Source organism: Anser cygnoides, chromosome 8, assembly GCF_040182565.1.
Source record: "Anser cygnoides isolate HZ-2024a breed goose chromosome 8, Taihu_goose_T2T_genome, whole genome shotgun sequence".
NCBI lineage: Eukaryota > Metazoa > Chordata > Aves > Anseriformes > Anatidae > Anser > Anser cygnoides.
Genome location: NC_089880.1, coordinates 33,667,869 through 33,690,840, shown reverse-complemented (window position 1 = coordinate 33,690,840; position 22,972 = coordinate 33,667,869). Strand labels below are relative to the sequence as shown.

General features: G+C 44.9%; 1 protein-coding gene across 10 annotated transcripts; it reads right to left on the bottom strand.

The window, feature by feature from the left end:
* Window positions 1-1,965: 1,965 nt before the first annotated feature.
* LHX8 (LIM homeobox 8) lies at window positions 1,966-22,701 on the bottom strand. Of its 10 annotated transcripts, XR_010833161.1 has the most exons (11): window positions 18,210-18,919; window positions 17,961-18,128; window positions 17,453-17,611; window positions 14,164-14,285; window positions 12,430-12,650; window positions 11,839-11,942; window positions 8,744-8,839; window positions 7,456-7,639; window positions 5,281-5,368; window positions 2,730-2,809; window positions 2,332-2,458 (listed from the first exon to the last, which is right to left on the bottom strand). XR_010833161.1 is itself a non-coding variant. In XM_067001409.1 (10 exons), the coding sequence occupies exons 3-10, from the start codon at window positions 18,039-18,041 to the stop codon at window positions 6,541-6,543; spliced, it is 1,044 nt and encodes a 347-aa protein (XP_066857510.1). In that variant the 5' UTR covers window positions 18,042-18,128; window positions 19,727-21,915; window positions 22,498-22,701; the 3' UTR covers window positions 6,285-6,540. The 10 variants fall into 10 exon arrangements, 6 of the variants coding, with proteins under 6 accessions (XP_066857511.1, XP_066857510.1, XP_047918000.1 ...); XR_010833159.1 differs by having other exon boundaries at window positions 1,969-2,458; window positions 2,730-5,368; XR_010833162.1 differs by lacking the exon at window positions 2,730-2,809 and having other exon boundaries at window positions 2,326-2,458.
* Window positions 22,702-22,972: the final 271 nt, after the last annotated feature.

Sequence of the window (22,972 nt, the reverse complement as noted above, 5' to 3'; positions counted from 1 at the left end):
AGTTGGGCTGACAACAATCTCATGAAATTCTACAAGAAATGAAAAGTTCTGCATCTGTGGAGGAACAACCCCAGCACCAGGACATGCTGGTAGCACCCAGCTTGAAAGCAGTTTGGCAGAAATGAACCTGGGAGGCCTGGTGGACACCAAGTTGAACATGAGCCAATTGCATGCCCTTACTGTTAAGAAGGCTAACAGCGTTCTCAGTTGCATTAGACAAAGTATTGCCAGCAGGTCAAGAGAGGTGATCCTGCCACTCTTTTGGCACTGGTGAACCCATACCTGGTGTACTGTGTCCAGTTCTGAGTTCCCCAGAGTTTCCTCCTTGGCAATCTTCAAAAGCTAGCTGGAAGAGGTACGGGCAGCTTGCTGAGGATCTTTGCTTAAACAAGGAGGTTGAAACAGGTGGACCCAGGGGTGCCTCCAACCTCAGCTGTTCTGTGATTCTGATTCCGTGAAGGTCATGTTTTAAAACTGATGTTAGAATTGCATTCTATTACCATGTACTGAAGCCAGTTAAAAGCACGCTATTGCAGTGGATACCCCAAACAGTACCATGCTCTTTGATGTTCAACTTGAGAACATGTGAAAGACAGTTAAAAAATTGATCATTATGTCTTGAGTAACTACTCACTGATTTTTTTTTAAAGGAAACAGGACAGTTAAAAAAATGTATAGCCATATATTTCAGTGTATATCAAGAAATTGAAAGCAGTTGTTTCCGGTTTTAATGTTGTACTTTGTCTGTCCATAGATGTCACTATTCTGGAGAATCATCCAAACAGCTATGGATTTTAGAAACCAACCAAACCAGTGTTTTTTCTCCTCCATTGAAATTAAAATAATTTATCATTAATTTTCCTAATAAGCAAAGATTAAGGTGCTGCTAGTTCTCAAGTCTTTGTATGACAAATCTAGTTGCTTTTTTGTTTTCTTAAATTCTAGAATGAACTGGGGTTAAAAGGTAACTAGCAACAACAACAACACGCAGAATTAAATTCTCATGTTAAATTTTTGAACTTGTAAGATATTTCTGGTGCAGGTGCACAGATTATTCCCAAGTAGTTGTCCAGGAAGTTCATATGAAGCAGCTGGATATTTAGAGTTTAAGTGTACGCCGCTGTAATAAGAGCTGTGGTTGAAAATCAGCAGTGTGGAATAAGACAACCCCTTAGCAGAGGCTGTCAGTGCTAAGGCAGCGAGCAGCAGGCCACATGCTTGCTCTGCACCAGCCTACAGTGCAACTAGAAGCATTTCTAGGTTTTTACTCGGCACCACTACTGTAGCAAAGAATGGAAAAGATCACCTCAACTGTTACAGCAGGTTACATATGCACTTATACAAAAGACAGAATGAACAGCTGTCATTTGAATTAAGGACAGAATCAAGTTTATCTGTCAGACTGTTCTGACTTTTGAGTCAGTAATAAGACTAAATATGATGCAAGTTAAAAAAAAGAGAAGGAAGAGGGAGACAAAAGTACAGATGCCTACAAAGTATTTCTGGAAACCACAACAATGTTATCCTTCAAACATCCATTTGACTATCCACACTTACAAAATCACTGTGTCCCCCTAAGGAGCAATGGATTGCAAGATAAAAAACACAAGGGGTCAAAAAGGCATACCACAAATCCAGAATTGATCTGTAAAATGTCATAGACAGTGAAGAACATACATGAGTCATCAGTAACTTCAGAAAGGACAATTATTGATAAGTGACAACTCTTCATAAGTTACCCAAACATACAGAAAATGAATAAATAAAGGTAGAAGTGTAAGAAGATCAATTTGCCTAGACTTTAAGCAACTCTTCAACATAGAAAGAATACAGAAAAATAGGTGATGGTTACGATAATGCAATTATATAGAACATACATATGAGAGAAAAAAAGCACTAGCAAATATCATCAAGGGTAAAGAAAACAGTATTGTGTACTTTTATTAATAAAGCAAGAGTAAGGCTGGTGCTGACTGGTTGCTCTGAGTTAAAACTCGTCAGTGAATACTGGAAGGCCATGCTAGACCTTCTGCTGCATCAGCTTTGACCAAAAAAATATAGTCCATGAACAAGTTAGGGCCAATGCCAACAAAAACAAGCTCTCTTGAAGTTTCACTCTAAATGTTTTTGGGTAGACTGGACCTGCCGCACTTCGTCCTGTGGCTGTAGAGCTAGACAGAAACCTTTACAAAATACTAGCTCATTGTTAAGAGACACTCAGTGCTTAGATCTTAGGGAATAGGCAGAAGAAAGCCAGGGAATTCAACAACGCAGTTTAATTTCAATCTAATTATTTTATTTGAGAATTTTAAAATCTTAACCAGACTGACAGAAACAAGAATACAAACAGCAAGACTATCAAGTTGGCCCAGAGTCCTTTTGGCAAGGGTAACAGCTGTGTGGGTGGTCAAGATGCTGTACATGTCACATTCTGACATAAGCAAGATATGGAAATAACCTAGGATAGAAAAGTTTGAAAGTAAGTAGCTGCAAGCGACTCAGATGATACATTTTCCTACTTAAAAAATGGAATTACAGAAGAATCAGGCTCTAGTCAGTATTTTAGTTAACTACACGGATGACAGTGTAGAGAGATTCTTAGTGAATTTTCTGACAACACGAGCAATACAGGGGAATGCAGAACTGCGATTCAGAATGATTGACAATTTGGAGAAATAGTAAGAAAAAAGTGGGGTGAAATTCAGTACAGCAAAATATAAGCTGCTTACCTAGGCTGCAATAATCTATGGAGAATTGTAAACAGGAGACAAAATAACAGCTGGTCACAAATAGAACGTGGAGTGTAGTGCTATTAGAAGAAAAGCAGTCATCATCCTGCAACACATAGCAATGAGCAACCTACATGCCCTAATCTTCCTGCTGAGCATCATTAAGGGCTTTGCTAAAACTGAGTTGTGCTTCAAGAAGATGGACAAAAACAGCACAGAAACAGTTAGACAACTCCCGAATAAAACTTAGTGCAAAAAACTCAATGAATCAGACTTGTTTGGTAGAGAAAAAATATTTTTTATTTTTATTTAAGTGCCAGATTTCCTGAGGGTTCTGTAAAAATTTCTACCACTGGAGACATATAAGAACAGTTTAGACAAACATCACTATTAGCAGTATCTAGGAGGAATTTGTTCATTGGAGTGAAAAGTAGACTAGAAAATACCCAAGAACTTCTCAGATTTGTTTGCATTATAAACACAAACCCATACTTCCACTGAGTAGATGGAGTTTCAAAGGATTTATATCCCAGTATTTAATTTAAATACTAAGTTTGAAATATCTCTGAAGGATCTTGGAGATTCTAGAGCAATAGATACTTCTGTACCTTGCAAACTGAACTACTACTAGATTCTAACAGCAGACATCCTTTACGGATTTTGTGAAACTTGTACTGCAAAGATTTTTCGTCTATATTTTCCCCTCTTCCTACAACAGGCTGAATAGAATAAATTTTAAGTTGTATTTTGCAGAGTAGTTACAGTTACTTGTCCTGACACACAATAATACACAAGCCATCCCCAACAACGTATTGGTTATACAGGTCAGGGAAGGAAGGGAAAGAGGGCTGGAAGTTGATAGCCAGTCTTCTCAGTACTATCAAGACAGTTCAAGACAGAGCTTTAATTTTGTTAGTGATATTTCTTCCTTTGAGAACCTCTGGGTGCAAAATACATTTTACATCATTAGTTCCATTTTGGATTTCTTTGCTAAGTTTCAGTGTAGTTTGTATGAAGTACCATCCTACCTTGTAGGCTAAACAGTTTAGAATCAGAGGGATGAATGAGTTTTTCTGCAAAATAACCCAAGATGTAGAGCACTAAGCACAGCTCTACCTTTTTTTCTGTTCAAGATACATCACTTCTAAGTCACATGTTAAAACCAATTTATTTTGTGAATTAGTTTATTTCATACAACATTGCTTTTCAATTTTAAGTCAAATATATTGAGCCTAAAAGGCACTAAACATACTACTTTATGCTCCTGCTGCATATATGCATATAGCAACAGCCACATTCTCTTCCTGTAAATGTATCCCACAAATTCTCTCAGCACAGCAGTGTGTTACTCTTTTAAAACAGCAGGAAGCAGTAAAAACAGCTCCAGTGTCAGAGCAGTTCAGCAGCACATGCTGTCAAAAATGCAAGTGAGCACACAACCAGCAGAAAAAAGAAAAACCATTCAAACTTGCAAGTCATGGTACAGCAACAGCTTCAGCCGAGAGCACCAGACTAAGACTCCTGGTTTTCCATACACCTTGTCTACTCCATGCAGCCTGGCAACTGCAGCCAATTCAAGGCAGGCCAGTAGCACAGGTCTTATGTTCTCAAAGGCAACGCTCAAAGTCCAGATCCTCTCCTGGAACTTCCTATTTTCAACTCCACATTTCCCCAGCCTCACTTTATAAATAGCTGCTCATCCATTCACAATAGCCAAAGATGATATCTCCTGCTTCCTATTTTCACTGGGAAGTGGGAAAATTGCTCACTGTTTATTTTAATCCCACTCCAACTGTGGAACTGGACAGAATGGGATGTTTCATAAATAGGTCTGGCCTTACTTTGTCTTAAGGAACCTGAAGCTGCTTAAGTCCTTCAAATTAAAGTGAATAATTACTTTTCTTTAAAGAGATTACGTATAAGTCAAGATGCATTTTAAAAACATGACAACTTATTATTTTACATTACCAATTTATGTTAAGAACTAAATTCGCATCAGTTAACGTTTAACTGAAAACTTCAGCAGTAAGGTTGTCCTGCTTACATATCAGACAACAAAACAAGGACTCATCTGTCTACTGCTATGCATACAATTTTGTATCATGCAGATATATGGGGCTATCTTAGGTACTGAAAGTGATGCATTCAGTTCAATGTTCCACCCAGAGAATTTCAATGATACATGTTGGAAGAAAATGTAAAGTCAGTCAAGTTCTACAACACCCTGTGTCTTAAGCATTATTTGAGAGATGTTGTGGCAGGGTATACTAGCCTAGACAAAGCACTGTGCCAGTGCGAAGAGATTACTTTTGCTACTCAGATTAGCTTGAGCATCTGTGAGTTGCACTGCAAATAGCACTGACATTTAATTTATGGAACATGAATAATTCAAAGCTTGGCATTGAAACTATGCTCTTAAAAGCCATCATCTTTCTGTGGTGGGAGAATACTACCTTTATTAACACATTGAAATGGTTTAACCAGAACAGTTATGAAATTTGACACATTAGAGACACTAACTCAGTTGGAGAGGAAAAAAGGACACACACACCTTCAAAAGTACGATTTCCTTCTGATGCAAGTAAGGTTTAGGTGTGCAGATGGGTTCTACCCGTCTTAAATCCTTGAAGGAAACTAGTCTGTGAAGACAAAAATCAGTTCAGTTCATGGTATATGCTAGCCTTTACCCATCAAATCAGCGTGTCAAGACATACTTTTCAATTAAGGCTTAGCACAGCAACTGGTAAACACAGCATACTTTTCAGCATTTGACTGAATTCCTATTTCTATTAAGGTGCAGTTTGATACAGGTCAGTCAAAATACTGAACTAGATGTTACTTTAAAAATGCAGACTATTTAAGTATTATATATTAGTCATCCTCCTGCTTAACACAATCGGAAGGCAAAAACCCTGAAAAAAATCAGAAGCTGAACTAGTACAAATGCAAAATACTAAAGTGGATTTAAATTTAGGTCCTCCACTCACTAACTTCGGTCACAGTTAAAATCTGCCCTGTATATCCACAATTTCCCTCACGCTGCAGGTATTCACCCTCAAGAGAAGCACTGCTGTGTATACTTACATTAAAGGAGTACTTATTTGAGGTGTTTCAAGGCAAATCTAAACTCACTAGAAGTATTTTTAAAATCAGTTAAGACAGATGAACACACCTGAAAGAGTCTGGTGCAGCCTAAGTATACCAGCATCCTTTTCTTAAAACATGAAAATTTAAGCTAAACACTTCACAAATGATCACAGTGCAACCATAAACACAGCAACATTTTTGCTTAGCATGCTACAGCAGAAACTTTATTTAGTTCATGTTGAAAATATTTGCAACCAAAATTTTTGTAAACTCACAGAAATAAGCTTTAACATATAGGCTGTATACAACTCAAATACAGGTAATACTTTTAGCAATAACTTACAGATACAAACTAATGATAAACTACGATTTCACAAAGAATTGTAAACATTTTGCACAATTGTCAGTCCTTTCTTTTAGGCAAAGTGCTCTTTTGATGACAAATAAATTAACAAATACATAACTAGAGTGGACTACTTCCAGACAATACAAAAAGGTGTTTAATAAGGCTTGTAAACAATGTAATATTTATTTATGCAGAATCCATAAAAGTGTCTTGCAGGCTAAATACATACTTACATACCTGGGCAGCAAAAGTGGTCTTGAAAATGCTTTAGATGTTAAATAAAAAATTAACATTAATATCTTTCCAATGATATTTTTAATACACAATAAACAACTTAAGATTACATCCTTAATAGCTTATATCCCTGACAGAAAGGAATTAGGAATGACTTATTGGCAGTTGTGTCATTGAATGGGGTAGCAAAGGCTGGAGTCCAAGAGCTGTAGGTGAATGAGCTACAAAGACAGAAAGATTTACTGGTCAACTTCATTGGAGGTAGAAAAAGATTATTAGCTAGTAAAAACCCACTGGGTAAATAATGGTTCACTAGTCCCCAACCACCTAAGCAAGCTTTGTTTTTCTAGCCAAGTCTGACACCAGGAGGTACCAGCTGGCATCACAGACACTTCCACCAACCCCGCACTTTGGGCTCAGCGTCCACACACCTTCATCCACAGTCCACTTTACACCACTGTTTTTGAGAAGAATGAACTCAGGCCACACGTGCAGCTCAGAGTCCAGTGCTTCCAAATCCTTCAGTCTCTCCTAATCATAAGTAGGAGACAAAGCTGACTTGCCAGGTCAAATAACACAGAATGACAAAAATTTTTGAAAACCAGGTTCCTCCCCTCCCCAGCCTCCCCACCCACTGTGCATTGCTGTGAAGGAAGATGAAGTATTTCAGTGCAGTTGCTGGATTTAGTACACATACAATCCATGGGGTAAGAGTTGGGGGCTGGATAGTGAACAGTTTTCGCTTAAATTAGATATAGGGGAAAATACAACACAAATACTTCAGTGTTTGAATTCTTATTACTAATGTTCATAGTTTGGAGGAAGTACAAGAAGTGGTCTTCACACCCAGATCTTCAGCTACACTATTACAGTGAAGGGCTATTGCTAGAAGTGGCACACTTCTTAATGAGGCACAGACAGCAAATACAGTATTAAGATATTCTATAAAGAATACTGGAAATGAGAAATCCGGTAAGCTTCTTTAACTGATGCTTGGTAAACTGTTCTTGCTACAGTCAACAATGATTTTACTTGGATATGGAAAGTTGTTGTACCTACCATCCATATAACTATGTAGAGCAGTTAACATAGTCCCATCTTGGGGTACATATGCTGAGTATGCCATTTCTTCTAACATGGGTGGAGACAGCCTGGAGGGCTGAACTGCTGTGACAGGAGCAGTAGATGAATGATTAGGACTAACATGTTTCTTATGGCGTGCTCTACAATTTTGAAACCACACCTGAAAAGGGGGAAAAATTTACATCATGTTGATCGATTGCATTCTGCTTTGACATGAACTTGATAAAAAACCTCAGATCAGTTAGTTAATTTGGCCTTCAACATAACACTGACAGTCCAAAAGAAGAGATATCCACTCTAAGACTGCATGGTTTAAGACTGCCTTAAGCACATGCAGAAAAGTCAGGAAAGCTTTGTAGCAACCAGTAGCCCACAGAGGACAGACACTGGGAGGGGCTGCACGGTTCCTGAGGCAAGCGCCTGGCTGGACTGAGGAGCAGCACCCACAACAACCCAGCAGCACAGTTTAGACTGCTGCCCCCAGACACACAACTGGTCAGAGCCGTCTGTGCCCGAACACTGCTGGCAGCAGGACAGATTTTCACAGGATACCAATTCTCCTTTTTCATGCTGAGAAGCAAGCAAGCTTCAACTTTTTTAAAAGCTTAATCACAGCTACCAGATACCTCGCTTCCACAGAAGCATTGTCGGTCTTCTGAGCTAGGATGACACAAGGGAACTGCAAGTTTCTTTTTATTTACAATAAAATTTATAAGTTATATCATATGTAAAAATATTTATATGTAAAAAGAGCATGAATATAATGATTGCTGAGAGGCATCTTCAAGCAAAGTAAGAATCTAAGTTTGTATTTCTCAGTTTTGAATGGGTTAGGCATATATTTCAACTCTGCTCTCTAAACCACTATATACTTAAATCACTAGATACTTAATCCTCATGTCTGTGTTACATATCACAAGCCATTTTCAAAAAGTGCAGCTCTTAAGAGCAGGCTACTGAAATCACAAATTTATATTTAGAAAAAGCTTAGTGCCAATTTATATACTATTTAGGCTAAGAAGTTTCTTCCTGGAAGATTATTAATCCTCCACACAAAGCACAAGAGGACTACAGCAAATCATCCAAATCAGCACTTTGGTTCTAGACCTACTCCTGACTAAGAACGTTGTTCAAAGTTATGTTAAAACCACCAGATTAGATTTTTTTAAATCTCACAATAACTACATTGCTATTGTTGATTTGTCATCAAGCATTTCCAATGGATGAGTACCAGATTGCTAGTCAAGTAACTTAGCACGGTCACCTGTATAACACGCCTGCTCAGGCCTGTTCTTTCTGCCAGTTTCTGAAGTGTTTGTGCATCTGGATTGTTGTCCTGAGCAAACTGTGCTTGCATAACCTGAAAAGGATAAGAGATTGCAAGTTTTTATTTTTGTGCAGTCTTGAGAGGGGCATTATAGACTCTTCTCAGACTATTACCCTTCTCCTTCAATGCTTTCAGGAAACTGCTTTAACCACTAGTCTCCAAACAGCCCCCAGTACATTAGGAAAACAAAAAAAAACCCTGCAAAAATCAAATCCAAAATACAAGCCCCTTTTTCTGTTTATCTGAATCAAGACATTTTTGAGAAATGAAAGAAATGAATTCTGCTTGGAAATAGTCGAACATGGACAAAGCATTCTGTTATGATTGCACTAAAAGGATTGCGGGAGAAAATCCACTGCAAAGTGATTCAAACATGCTTGATAAAGAAAACGTCTTAAACATCAGACCACAGTGCACAGCATAAGGAAGGAATGGGTTTTGACTGGCCTTTCTGAACTTGTCAATCACTCTTGGCATCTTGTATTATATGGAGCAACTCAATCCTCTTTTCAGCTGCATGGAGGATGCAGGCAACTTGGAAGCTCTTTGTACCTCGTTTACTTTTCACTGATAAGAGACACACAGGCTCCACTCTGACTGACCTGCACTATGCAACTGTTTGGTTTGATTCTTCTTAATGAAGACTGAAGTGAACACTTGTCATTGTAATATCAGCTACAATTTTTGAGGAAGCAGAGATGTCAGCCTGGCATGCATCCTGAACAACTCTGAAGCCTGTAAGAGTTTACCTTATTTAAGGAAGTAAGACTTGGATTTCTGTGAGTTTTCTTCAGCATCTTAGTAAACTAGTATCTAATTTCTGGATTTTGTCCCTTAATGCTCTGCACATTTTGCCTATTTGAAGGATTCGGACTACTACTCTTCACATTCAGAAGTGTTGGAACTATTTATTTTCCAACTGAACTCCATACAAAAACAAAGAGGACAGATATCCTTCTGAACAAGAAGTACTTCATGAAGCATACTATTATACACTGCCACTCTGACAGTGGCTCTTTCCTCTGATACTTCTCTTACTGGAAATCGAGTCTTATATCAAGGACAGGTACAGAGACTGAGGCACTGAACAGACAGCAAGTGTCTTAAAACAAGAAGCCTTAAGAGATCACATATCTGCTGAAGTAGGTTACAATCTATTTAAAACAGGAAAAGAGAACATGAAAGTTTCATTGATGTCAAACCAGAAGGAGCCCCGAATACAGTTCCTGCTCTGATAGTTGGGCCTATCTCCCATTTAGTTGGCATTGGAAAAGAAAGACCCCCTTCTGCAGAAGTTCAAGCTTAACATCCTTGCCTTACGCTCTTTTCAGTTTATTGCTGGTACCCTTGCTCCAGACTAATAACACCTTGTCTCCAGTAATGGATGAAATAGCAAACTAAGCTTTGAACAGCCACATGTCATGTTATACAGTGCTGCTTAAACGATGCACATGTTATCATATCTCTGCTTAGTTTCCCTCAACTGCTTTTACCATGGACAAGAGGAGGACAGGCTGACAAGACAGAACTTTGACTGAGACACCAAAAAAACAACAACAGTGGTGTAGTGGCAGTGTGCATCCAAAAACTCGCTGAAGATATGTTATAAACTGAATGTGGGGATGTGTAGCTAAAATTAGGGAGAATGCTGTAGCTTCCTTCCCACTACAGGTTGAAGCCTCTAAGTCTGGTCTCGCTACTACCCCTTTCATGGGGAGCTGGCCCTGGTCATGGTGTTTTTCTAATTTAGTGAACTGGTGATCCAGAGGGAGAAATTACTCATATTTCAGGCAGTCCAGAGCTAACTCTTGCCAAGATAGCAACAATAAAAAGCCTTGAAAGCAGAGCAGATGCAGACAGTCCCTATCCCTCCCCCTTCAGGGCAGGCTTGACCCTACAAGGAGTTTTTATTTGATACTTTCAGACTTCCTAGGCTCCCACTTCCCTTTCGTCCTGACAATGGAAAGGGATATAACTAGTGGTTGAGCTAGTATAATGGGATATTGAAAAAATGTGTTTCAATAATGCATGATCAAGAACAAATTAGACAGTAAGAGAACTGCTGCCAAGAACTTCAAATGCGCTTTTCCTGTATTTTACTCCACCCAGCTCTGTGAAAAAGTCCCCTGTTCCCCCCACTCCCTCCCCCTCCAAAAAACATGCAACATTAAACACCAAAGCTAGGCTCTTGAAACATGATACCAAGACTACAGAGCTTAGTATGTTTTAACAGGCAGCAGCAAAGCTCAAAGATACTTCGAGAATTAGTATGCCTGTGAAGCATTTTGTAAAGGCTGAGAGAAGGGAAGAGAAGGAAGGAGAGCAAGGATGAGTCCCTATTGATAGTCTATCTTCCCAGCGCACATAAATATAGCCAAGACTGTAATGTGATCTAAAAAGCAAGTATTGACATGAATTAGATGCTGAATTGACGTGCTTTAGATGAAAAAAGTGATAAGAAATGACAGCTACTGCTCATCTTCTTTATAAATCAAAGAGAAACAAGAAAATTTAATTGACAAGAGTTGAGATGTGTTCACGTGAATATAAACAGGAACCCACAATACTTACCCATTTTGAGAACACAAACTTTTACAGTCTTTATTGTACACAACAAAATCCAAGCTTCCTGCCTCTTAATGTCTTTAAGTCATATACAGTACCCATCTCTAGCACTACTCATAATACTACGTAATTCTAAAAATATTCTCTGTTATGTGTAGTGATGTAAATGTCTGATCAAATAGATGTCATCAAGCAATCGAATAGATCAACCTTTTTGTTTCCACTCTGCAGGATTACCAGCTGCCCTCAGGGAAAAAAAAAAAAGCTTGAAAGGTAACTGTTTCATATGAAACCATTGAAACAGACAAACTATTCCAGAAACATGCTCTGTCTTGATAGTTTATGAAATAGTTTAAAGCATACAAACCTCCCTCCATCTCCCCCCCCCCCGCATCTGTCTTCCTATCAGTTCAGAAGTTATGTCCTGCATAAATCTGAAATACTCAAGTTTTTAGCACTGCATTTACCTGGAGTTGATCTGCTGTGAAGCTGGTCCGAGCTCTTTTTGCTGGCTTTGGATGATTAACATCTTGTTCTGTTAGCAATGCTCCTTCTACATTAATCCCATTACCTGAAGCATTAAAAAGAAAACAATGTTGTATCCTAAGCATTCAAAATTATGTTATATCCTAAGCATTCAAAATTATGTTATTCATAAATCAGGCTGTCCTCCAACAGTAGCTAGCAGTAGCTCACCAGCTGAATTTCATCTTGAAAAAAATTATGTTTTGCTCAAAGTTAAATTGATCTGGCACCATGACCCAAAACACCCCAATTGACTCCCTTGGAAAAAATGGAAGGGATAGAACCCACATGACATTTTATCAATGAGATACGCTTTACTTTCTCTTCCTTAGGATAGGAAACAAGTTACACAAACTCAAAATAAAAAAAACCTTTTATACATCAAATAATTTGCACATTATTTTAATTCAAGAACCTGTGCTTCCAGACTTTGCAAAGCTAGATAATTACCTCTTTTAATAAGGAAGATGAAGTAAAACCCAACAATTTAATTAAAAATAAACCACAAACAGTTCTTAAAAGCTGGATGTTACCATTTTCAACTTCTCTTTTCAGATTGTCCAACATGCAGTCATAATGTACTCTACAAAGGACTTTCTCTTCGACCAAAGCAAATTCCTCTCCAGTAGAAAGTTGTCTTTTGCAGGAGAAGCAGGCAAAACACGCCAAGTGATATACATTTCCTTTAGCCCTCCGGACCCAGTCAGTAGAATGAATGTGCCTCCCACAGCGGGAACAGCGGGTGCCATACCGCCTGCAAATAACAAAGGCCAACAGAAGGCTAAAATCTCAGACACTAACCATCTTGGGCAAAGCAGTCACCCCAGGAGCGTCAGTGTCTATGTGACGTGGAAGCTCAGCTGAGATCCACACCAAGTAAGTTGACCACACAGAACTAAAGGACTACATAATTGCACGTTAACTGCAACAAAATCAGCAAGTCTGTTTGTGCTAACTTAAGGCAAGACTACTGCTGAACTACAGAAGTTAATGATTTCCTTAAGGCAAAGGGCAAAAATCAAAACATCTAACCTATAAAATGAATTCAAAATTCATCTTTCCTTTTACAAAAGCAATCTCTTTCAAAAGCTGTCAGTGGGAGATAAAAACAGCAGACCTCACATTCAAAATTCTCCCAGTTATTCAAATAAATTTCACATTACTGTAGCAGTAGTCCAAATAATTTAGCTACATTATCTTTCACTAATCATTTTGACCCTTTTAGCAGAAGGGGGAAAACCTATATCTCCAGAGTAATTTCCTTAATTACCATAATGTTTATGATTTTTCATCTTTAAAAGAAATTGAGATACGGACAAACATTTACATTGCTACTGTAGAATATTGCTCTTTCAAGAGGAAACTAGCAACCAGGATATGTTGAATTATGTATAAGCATTCTGAAAAATCTTTGCAGACTTGATTTTTTTTTTTTTTTAAGTCCCATAAAATTAACTTTGTTCTTCCAAATGTCTGCAGTATTCAGCCTGCTCCCTCCCTCCATGTCAAAACTGACTAGCTGACCATAATCCATTCACTACGCAGATAAGAATCCCATAAATATCTTGGTCTGGGGAAGTACTAGTGGTCACACCAAAATTAACAGCAACTTTTTTTCCTGCTTACTGAACTGAATATTTGATATCTTAAGTACGGGGGCCAGAAAGTCTTTTAATGCTAGCCAGAATTAATAATATTCTTCCTTACATGATTATATATTAATCTTGAAGAGCATTTCACATTTATATCAAATTGATCATAGAAAGGTATAACTACTGCAAGCTTCTTTTAAAGATTAAGAGATTTATTTTGGGTTGTTTTAGTATTTCCTTGGGATATCCTATGTCTCATACCAGTGAGAGTGACAGTCCAAACAAAAAATCATCTCAACTCTACCTTGTATTCTCAATCGCCCTTAGATAATGCTGATTCGTTGCACATGATAGATTTACAACTTTATTTTGATAGGGATTTTGACTAACATTTCCACCTTCCGTGCGTACAGAGGTAAATTATTCTATAAATGCAGTAGCTAGGCATAACTTAAAGAAAAAAAAGACTTGGTATGTAGGTACATTAGGCAGACTGGGGGGGTTTCCTAAATCCCTCTACAAAAAAAAAAAATCTCAATAGTTCAACTACTTAAAAAACTAGCAGCAAAAAAGAAAGCGGATAATCTAAACACATATTTTAGTTACAGACAAAGCAAAACCTGACAAGAAAGTGTGATATTTTATCTAAGAAAATTATATTGCTACATGATATACCTGAAATAATCAAGTTTGCAGAAGATATCTTTATCTTTGATGTAACAGCTGGTATGCCTTCCTAGAGACGTTCTGCAAACACTGCATGAGAGACAGCGCACATGCCAGCAGAGGTCGTTTACCTGCAAGAACACCAAAAGAAAGATACCCTTCAGTTTGTAAATATAAAATACTAATAGTGGCAGAAGACCTTTTTTTCCTTTTTGCATACAAACAGAAAAGACCATAAACAACCCATATTGTGATTCACAAAAAAATTATCTTCAAGGCAAAACTGCCTATAGCACTGCATAAATATTAGGGGTTAATGAATTTGATGAAGGTCTTCAGAATATGCTTTCGTGGCTTTGTAATTAAAAGCACGGGAAGAGGAAGCAAGAGATTCAAGTTCTACACAGATATTTTTTGACCAGTTCTGTTCTCACAGTATTACAGTAACAGAGCAAGTTTTGGCCTCACATGACCTTACTGCTAACTTACATGCTCCTGTTTCCCAGTCAGCAGAAACTCCTGCTTAACAAAGAACAAACTTTGCAAAGTGATTTGAAATTTTAAAATGAAAGTACCGAAGCAAAACCAAAACAACATGGTCTGTCAAGTAGAAACACACCATATCATCAATTGCCAGATTTCTGATAAAGCAAAGTTAGGGAATGGATTGAGAGCTTCAACACATCAGTTTTTTTATAGCAAATTCAACAATCGTTTAAGATGTAATGTCCACAATTAGTTACAGTCATGGAAAGCAGTAGCAAATCAGGAGTTTTGAAAAGCCATGAATAAGTTTTGGGCAAATAAGTTATGTGGAATTTTCATTTCTTCATTCTTATAAAGAAAATTCTTTGTCACAAACATGTTGTGCACTACACACCTGCTAAATAACTTGATTTGAAAACCTAAGACTCCCACTGACCACAAAAGTTAAGTAATAGCTGTTTAGATAATTCTAGATTTTATAGGAGAAATTACATAAAGCAAACAACCAGCAAGTTTAGATATATGGATTTTTATTTTCAAGTGTCCTGTGTCCATTTCTCATCCTATAGCAAACACTAAGATCTTCAGCCCATATACTGTGAATGGCAAAACAGCAGATTTAAGATAATCCAGGATGTTCCTTTCATAAAAATGCTGCCAGACAAGCCAGAGAAAGAGAAAGTAAGGTATCAAATCTTACAGATCGAGATGGAAAAGCCCATTTCAGTCATTCTTCAGGTTTTAATATTACATCTTGCAGCTGCCCAATGCTCCCTCAAGATTTATTCTTGTTGGCAGCCATATTTTCAGAGTGACAAACTTACACCACAGTATAATGCAAAATTGTTGATAATAGCTGTCGCCAAATTGAGCCTCACAACTATTTTTTTTAAATGGATGCACCGCAGACAGACACAGGACAGCAGCTTTTGGGCCAGACCAAGCACACCCAGTGCTTCTGCACACAAAGGCTTGCCAGGCAACGCCCACCACAGCCCATACCAGGACCCCTAGAGCAGGCAAGGGGATCCCATGCACAGCCAGGCTACTGGCACACAGCTCTGCGCAGCATCAGTGGTGCAAGGCACGAGCTGACATCCCACAACACAAAGCTCATTGCACTGACTGCTCTTGAGAGGCTAATGCTCTTCCATAGAAGAAATCAGTAGCTTTGTTACATGCCCAGGTTGATGTCATCCATCTACCTTCTTATTTGTTAATTTACAGGGCTGAAGTTAGAATACACGCTGCTGCTGATCAGCAAGATTACCAGGCTCCCACCACAGATTTCTTTCACCACCTATACAGAAGGGAGTAATGTTTGAGGTCTAAATAATCATTTAGAAGTCTTTCTCTCCAAGCCACACTATCCCAGTTTTTCAGACATAAGACACTGATTTAAACAGTGATGTAAATGGCCTACCAAAATATCACTGGAGTTAATGCGACCAGAACCAATTTCTGTCGGCTCTGCTCCCAGTTCCACAGCACACTTCATGTGCAAAACCAGCCTATTACGACGGTGGCTGGGGTTTACTGGCACAAATGATATACAGCTTCCCTGAACTGCAACAACCTTATTTTACACGAATGCCAACCTGACATACACATTCCTTTGACCTCCTCATGACCACTGAGATCTAAAACAAATGATCTAAATAGATTATTTAGATGTTTTCAGTGGTGCTATCAACATACTCTTTGCGGAATATATGACTTTATTTAAAAGCTGCACCTATTGCAATCAAGTGACTGAAAGAAGGATTTTCTAATCTCACTTTTGAAAGTGGAGAGGCAAGACTCTGATCCAGGAAAACTAATGGCTGTAATCCTAGAGGGAAATAGCCACCTCCCAACTGCCTTAAATTTTATACTTAGAGACCACCATGTTTTTGATGTTAAGTAATCTTGCTCAGTCCTGAATGCTAAGACTAGCAAAACTGCTCTGCAATCACACGTTTTTCCTTCTTTTACAGACATTAGTAGAACAACTTTTAGAGGAGTAACTCGCTTCCATGCTTCTGAATAGGCACTTTTTGCCTTGAAATTCATGGTATCACACTAAAAAAAAAAAATTATAAAATAGCTAAAAAAATGGGTCGTGCTACCACTGCTTAATCAGGAGCGTAAAGCACAACCAGAAACTTATCCATGTACTGAACAGTGTTCTTTCACGCTCCTCATAGAGAATGTGAGAAAACGCAGCCCCAAAACAGAAAACTGTTATCAAAACATAAATACCACTTCAGCTTTCCTGCAAGGCCCAAACCTCACAGACGTGTGCAGTCAGCTTCATAGCTTTAAGTGCCGTTTCTGCAGTAGTTCTACTCACGTCTGCAAGCCGAAGGACACGCCGTCTCGGCTGCAGCAAAAATAACGCGCTAAAATCGTTACGGATGCTAACTGTTCAAGTAACAGCGACGAAGGGAAGCGGTTCAGAGACGAGCGAGAAAAGGGGGGCAAGTTTCCCTAGAGCTCGTTTATCCGCTCGCAGCGCTGTCGCATTTTCTCGTTGAGCTCGGTTCCCGACGATCTCCAGGTGCGCCGGGAGGCCAGCACGGCTTCAAGGCGCCGGACGCCGCTGCAGGCTCCGCCGTCCCGAGCGCCGCCCGCCGCGGCCCGGCCGAGCTTCTTCCCGCACCGCCCGGGGGCGGACTCCGTGCTTCCCCCGGCCGAGGGCGGCCGGGCACGGGCCTTCGCCCGGCCCCCGCGGGCTCGGCCTCCGCGGCCACGGCCCCGCGGCATAGACGCCGCGGTCTCAGGTCAGGCTGGGACCCCCGCCCGAGGGGCAGGGGCCGGCGGGCGCTCTTACCTTCAGCAGATACTTGTCCACGATCTCCAGGCCGCAGCTGCTGCACACGCACTTGCTGGGGGCGCAGCCGGAGCCCGAGGCCATGGACCGCGGTGAGGAGGAGGGCGACAGCGCGGCGGAGGAAGAGCAGGAGTCCTCGTCGGCCGCCGCGGGGCTCGCCTGCGGGGGAGCGCACGGGAGACCGCTGTCAGCGCTGGCTGCGGCCAGTCTCGCCCAGCAGAGGCGGGGAGCTCCGGCCGTCCCGGCCCGCTCGTCTGCGAGCACCTGCAGGGCCCGACCGGAGCCTCCCGCTGACGGTCGCGGCGGGAGCCGGCTGTTCTCCGCCGAGCAGGCACGGCCGGCGGTCCCAGGGCCCCCAGACTTGAGCGGGGAGAGACGGAACCCGCCAGCCGGCACGGGGCTCCTGCCCGGGACCGGCCCCGCACCGGGCACCGGCGCCGCGCTCGCTTCCGTGCAGCCCCTGCCGGGTGCCCGCCGCGCGCTCCCGCTGCGCCGCCGCCCCGCTCACCTTCTCCGAGGGGCCGCCGAGCGCAGGAAGATCCTTGTCATCCAGCCTGCACACGAACATCGGGTCGCTCTTCCAATACATGGCACTACCCTACCGCATACCAGCTCTGCGGCGGGGGCGCGATGAGACTGCTCCGGGGACCCTGCTCCGGGTCTCTGCTCTCAGTGCCTGCAGGAAAAAAAGTTTTGTTTTCAGGGGGGTGGACCCTGCCGCGCGGGGACCTGCCTTCCGCGGGCTCGCTGGCCTCACCTCCTGCGCAAAACCCGCCTTCTGAACAGAGCGAGATCGTTATCTGCGCCAGCGAGCCCGCGCCAGGTTTTGTTCAGCCAGCCAAAAAAAAAAAAAAAAAAACCACCAGAGGACACCCCCACCCCTCCCGTTTCTCTTCATCGTTTGCTACGGCTTCTATCCCCCTCCAGTCTAAACAAAGATTCGAATTACACCTCTCTCCGTATTAGCAAAGAAAAACGCGACAGAAAGGCTACGTGTGAACGGGAAAGGTTTTTCCATCCTGCTGAAACCTAAAGCCCGATCGCGTTCCTATAGTTTAGAGAAACTCACAACTCCTAAATCTGTTTTGCTGTTTCTACGCTTCTCTGCGCTTCCAAGATCCCATTACAAAACCTTTCTCATTAAGCTAAAGAGAGAACATCTGAGCTGGCCAAAGGCTGTAGCATTACTCCGGTTCTGAAATTAAGCCTCAAAGATCACGGATGTTGCTAATTAACATCCGTGTCTTTGTTCACGCTGTGGACAGAGCCTGCTAGGAGCCGGCTGTTCACATCTCTCCGGAAAACTAGAACATTTCTCTTAGCGGAGGGGGTCTGTGGGTTACTTGTACGCTTTTTCCACGTTTACAAACATTCCCCACAGAGTCGTGTCCCCCCCCCCCCAACCAAATACTGCTAGTGTGCTCGGGACGTTTCAGGGGAATAAAGCAACAGCTTGTCCATCGCAGGTGAGGTAAATAATCGGGGTATCTGCTTCTCTGCACGTACTTAACTAGACAGGTGTTTTTAATTAAACTTGTCGTTATGTTTCCACCCTTTTCTCCCTCTCTTTTTGTTTTTGCTCTGACGATGGATGTGAGATGTTTTGTGGCGTTTCCGTAAATCAAGCTGAGAAAATTGCCCGGACGGTTGGAAATACCGAGTTTGATAAAATAGAATTCTGCTTTTGAAACGTTGTAGGAAAGGACTAACCCTAATACTTGCTCTTCTCCCCGCCCCCCCGAAATTTTTGTTTCAAATTCTAGGCCCCGCATCTGTACGACTGTAGTTGAGTGCGTGGCGGCGCCGAGCCTTAGTGAATCCGGTATATACCCAGTAAGTCTCTCGTTTGCCCAAAGCTAAAACTGATCTAACCCTAGACAGAGTCTCGCTTAAGTTTAGTCTTAGGATCCCTAACAGCTGCTGCCGCCACGAAGTCTTTCAGGCAGACAGGCAAGTAGCACTCTCTTCTGACTGCGACGAGGTTTAGAACGGCGCGACGGAAGCCAGCCCAGCCGCAGGGGCGGCGGAGCCGGTTGTCCCGGCCGGGGCTGGGCGCGGGCGCGCAGCCTCCGCTACGCCGGGAACGGGGCGCCGCGGGCCGGCCGTAGGCGCGCTCCGTTCCCGCTCCGTTCTCGCTCCCCGCCCCGGGCACGCCGAGCGGGAGGGTCCGACGCGCCCGTCGGGTCCCCGAGTGTCCTCGCTGGCGGACGCGGGACCCTGTCAGTCCCGGGACGCCCCGGCCCGGCCCTCCTCGCTCGTCTGGAAACGGCTTACGGGCATCTCCCCGTGGGGCTCGGGCTGCTGCCCATGCCGTCCCCCGGCCCGGGCCGCCGTGCGCCCGTCGCGTCGACCGGATGGCGGGGTGTGGGGCGGGGGGATCTCGAGGGCCCGCGCCGCCGCGATGTGGCCGACAGAGCCCTGCAGGGCGATGTCCGAGGACCCCGGCTGCCGGAAGCTTCTCCTCTTCCCCGGGAATCGCCGCTGCGAATCGGAATCGGGGCGCGCAGCGGGACCGTCCGGTCCCAGCCCGGGAGCCAAGCACGGTGGTTTCCCCTCGGGACTCCCGCAAGGCCCCCTCTGCCCCCGTCCGCGGCGGGACGACCTGGGCTGCCGCTGGCCGAGTGCTGGGGAGGCGAGCGCCCCGCGGGCTCCGGCCGGGAGAAGCGCTCGCCCGCGTCCCGCGTCGGGCTTGGCCCGCAGCCGCAGTCAGGACGGAGCCCGCCGGCACCCGCTCTCCGCGGCTCTCTCCGTCCGTGACCGTCAGAGGTACGGCATTACAGCTATCGTCAGTTCTAGACGGCGCGACAGAAAACGAGCGTCTGGTCTGGAGGCCTCCAAAGAAATATGCCGTGGAGGAAACGGGATAGAGAGCCCTGGGTAGGGCCGGCGTGCAACGAGACCTGCCCCGCTGCGGCGCCGGAGCAGCGCCGTTTGTTGCGCGTCGGTCCTTTCCCCGCGCTATTTCAGAGTGTTTGTGCGCGTTTCGCGGACGGCTGCATACTAGATTTCGATAAAATAACACCTTTTCTGTATGCGTACACCTTTTCTCCAAGACAAATATAGCAGTCGGAGCCAACAAAATCAATACGGGCGTTGTTCCCACTGGGAATAGCAAACGTGCAGCAGTAATTCATAAATCGTGTGTCTGGAGGAAAAATTGAGTGTACGGGAGATTTCTCAGTGTTTCTTGTTTTCGGTGCCTGGCTCCGCCAGGCGACGAGCGGGCGGTGCGGAAAGCCGCGGATGCATTGGCGGCCCCCCCGCCCAGCTCCCTGCGGCAGCCCCCCCGCCCCCATCCTCGGTCCCTGCCGCTGCCGCGGACCCGCCGCTCCCGCGCTGGGCTGCGGGGCTCGGGGGGCTCGCCCAGGGCCGCCCCGAGGGCTGCGCGGAGCCGCGGGCCGAGTCCTCCGTCCCGAGGCCGGCTGGGTCGGCGGCCCCGGCGGCGCAGGAGCCACGGAGGAACAGGAGGATAACGCGCCTTGCGGAGACAGGTAGCGGAGCTTGGGTATTGCTATGGCCGGGGGCGCTTCGCAAGAAGGGAGTGTGTTTGCCGAGCTTGTTGGAGAGAAGAGTTCTTTCCGAGAAGAGGTCAGAAATGAGAGAGTGTGTACGTGGTGATGGACGCGGATAGCTCACGGGCTTGGCTATCCGGACTCCACCCGTGCTTCGCCTGTACGCTTTTGTCCCCTACCTTTCCAAAGTCCAGTCTAAACTTCATCATTTCACAGTTACGCGCCCTCGCTATTTTAGTGAGTATTCCTAGCACAGCATCGTTTCTGAGAAGACGAAAGCACGTAGACACACAGAGTTTAGTGAATCGCCAGCTTCTGCGCGCCCTCGTCTCCCTGGTGCTCCATGCACTTCGGAGGGATGCACGGCTCGGATGGTGCTTTAATCGCGCCGCACAGCGCCCCGCGGGCTCCACGCTTGGGGACCTGGGGAAGCACCGCGGGGGCGGCAGGTTCGTCGATGGGTTGTCAGCAGGGAGAGACGGGACAGGAGGGGAACCTGCCGGGGGAAGGCAGTCCGTCACGGTTGGGCCGGGCCAGGCGGCCCCGGCCTTGTCCTGTCGAGGCTGCGAGCGGAGCCGAGCGCTGGAGAGCGCCGGGAGGGAGCGCGGGCTTCCGTGCGCGGAGCGAGGAGGAGCGGAGGACTCCCGCGGGACTCTCCGACGGGGGGACTGCGCCTGTTTCTGATTCCTCTCTCTCACAAGTAATGCGAGGATGTGTGTGTGGGAGAGTGCTAATCAGTTACACGCAGGAGAGATCTCTTAAATATCTGACAGGAAGGCGCAGCACGAAGAAAATGGTGAACGCGGAGAATAAGGGTGGTTTTAACGAGAGGGTATTGGCGCATGGGCTTCTTAATCTCAGACTGCACCGTAGCGCAAATGCGTGCGGCTGGGTGTTTCTCTCTGAAGGGCGCTCTAGCGAAACTTGCTCTCCCGCGAAAAAGTCGGGCTGCTGAGAAATTAAAAATGTCATCGTGGTCAGTTTACGAAAAGCGGGCGCTGAAACTAAGCTGCGGTAAAGCTGGGCCGCCCACCCCCGGTAGTCCCGTCGCGCACGGCCCGTGCTCGCCGCCGGGGCGATACCTCCCTGCGGCTGCCTCAGCGCCGTCCCCTGCCCCGGGGGTCCCCGAAAACGACGGCGGGCGGCGAACCCGCGCTGCTCCAACTACGCCTCTGCTAAAGACGTGCTGGAGGAGGTGCCGGCCGGGGGCGCGGAGGCTCGAGAGACGCGGCGGGGCAAGCGTTCCGCTCGCGGCGTTTCGCACCGCTTGCGAGGGAGCGACTGTGCCCCGGTAGCGCAGCTGCGGCCGCGCCGCCCTCCCCGTGGCCCGCCTCTGCCCAGCCCGACGGCGGCACCGCTCCGCGCTGCTTCGCCGCCCCCAGCGGGCCGGGCGCTGTCCCGGCGGGACTCCGCCGGCCGCGGCCTCCCCGCCACCTGCCCCGAGCCTGTCCTGTGCCGGCAGGGCCCCGCTGGAGCGGCAATGAGCTTCCGCAGCCCGCCCGGCGGCTGTGTGCCCTCATCTCGCAGTCTCACCTCCCCGTTCGTTTATGGACCTCCAGGTCTTTCCGTGCTCCCGGAGGGAGGCTCGGGCGAGGCAAGGAGGAGGGACCGCGCGCCGGCTGCTCTGGCTCTGTGCGGTTTGCTCCTTGTGCAACCGCGGGGCCATGTGGTCACTTCCTTCACCAGCAGCTGTCTGGCAGGAGAGACAGATCGGAGAGGAGAGCCTGACAGCTATGCGGGACAAAGTTTGCTTCTATGCACGCTCCCCTCTGCTGTCTCAGCCATCCTCTTACTCATACTTTGATACTTGCACACCTGCCAGTATCCAGAGGTTTTCCATCTGTAGACCACAGCCCCCTGGGTTGTAGGGGCCTCTGAGGGCTGCAGCAGACAGGCAGTGGAATCAAGCCAGCATGCTGAGGCTTGCTCTTTGTGAGTTTGCATCCCCACTGGCTCCAGCCACTGGTGAAAGCTGCAGGGTTTGGACTAGTCCTGAATTCCTGCTTCT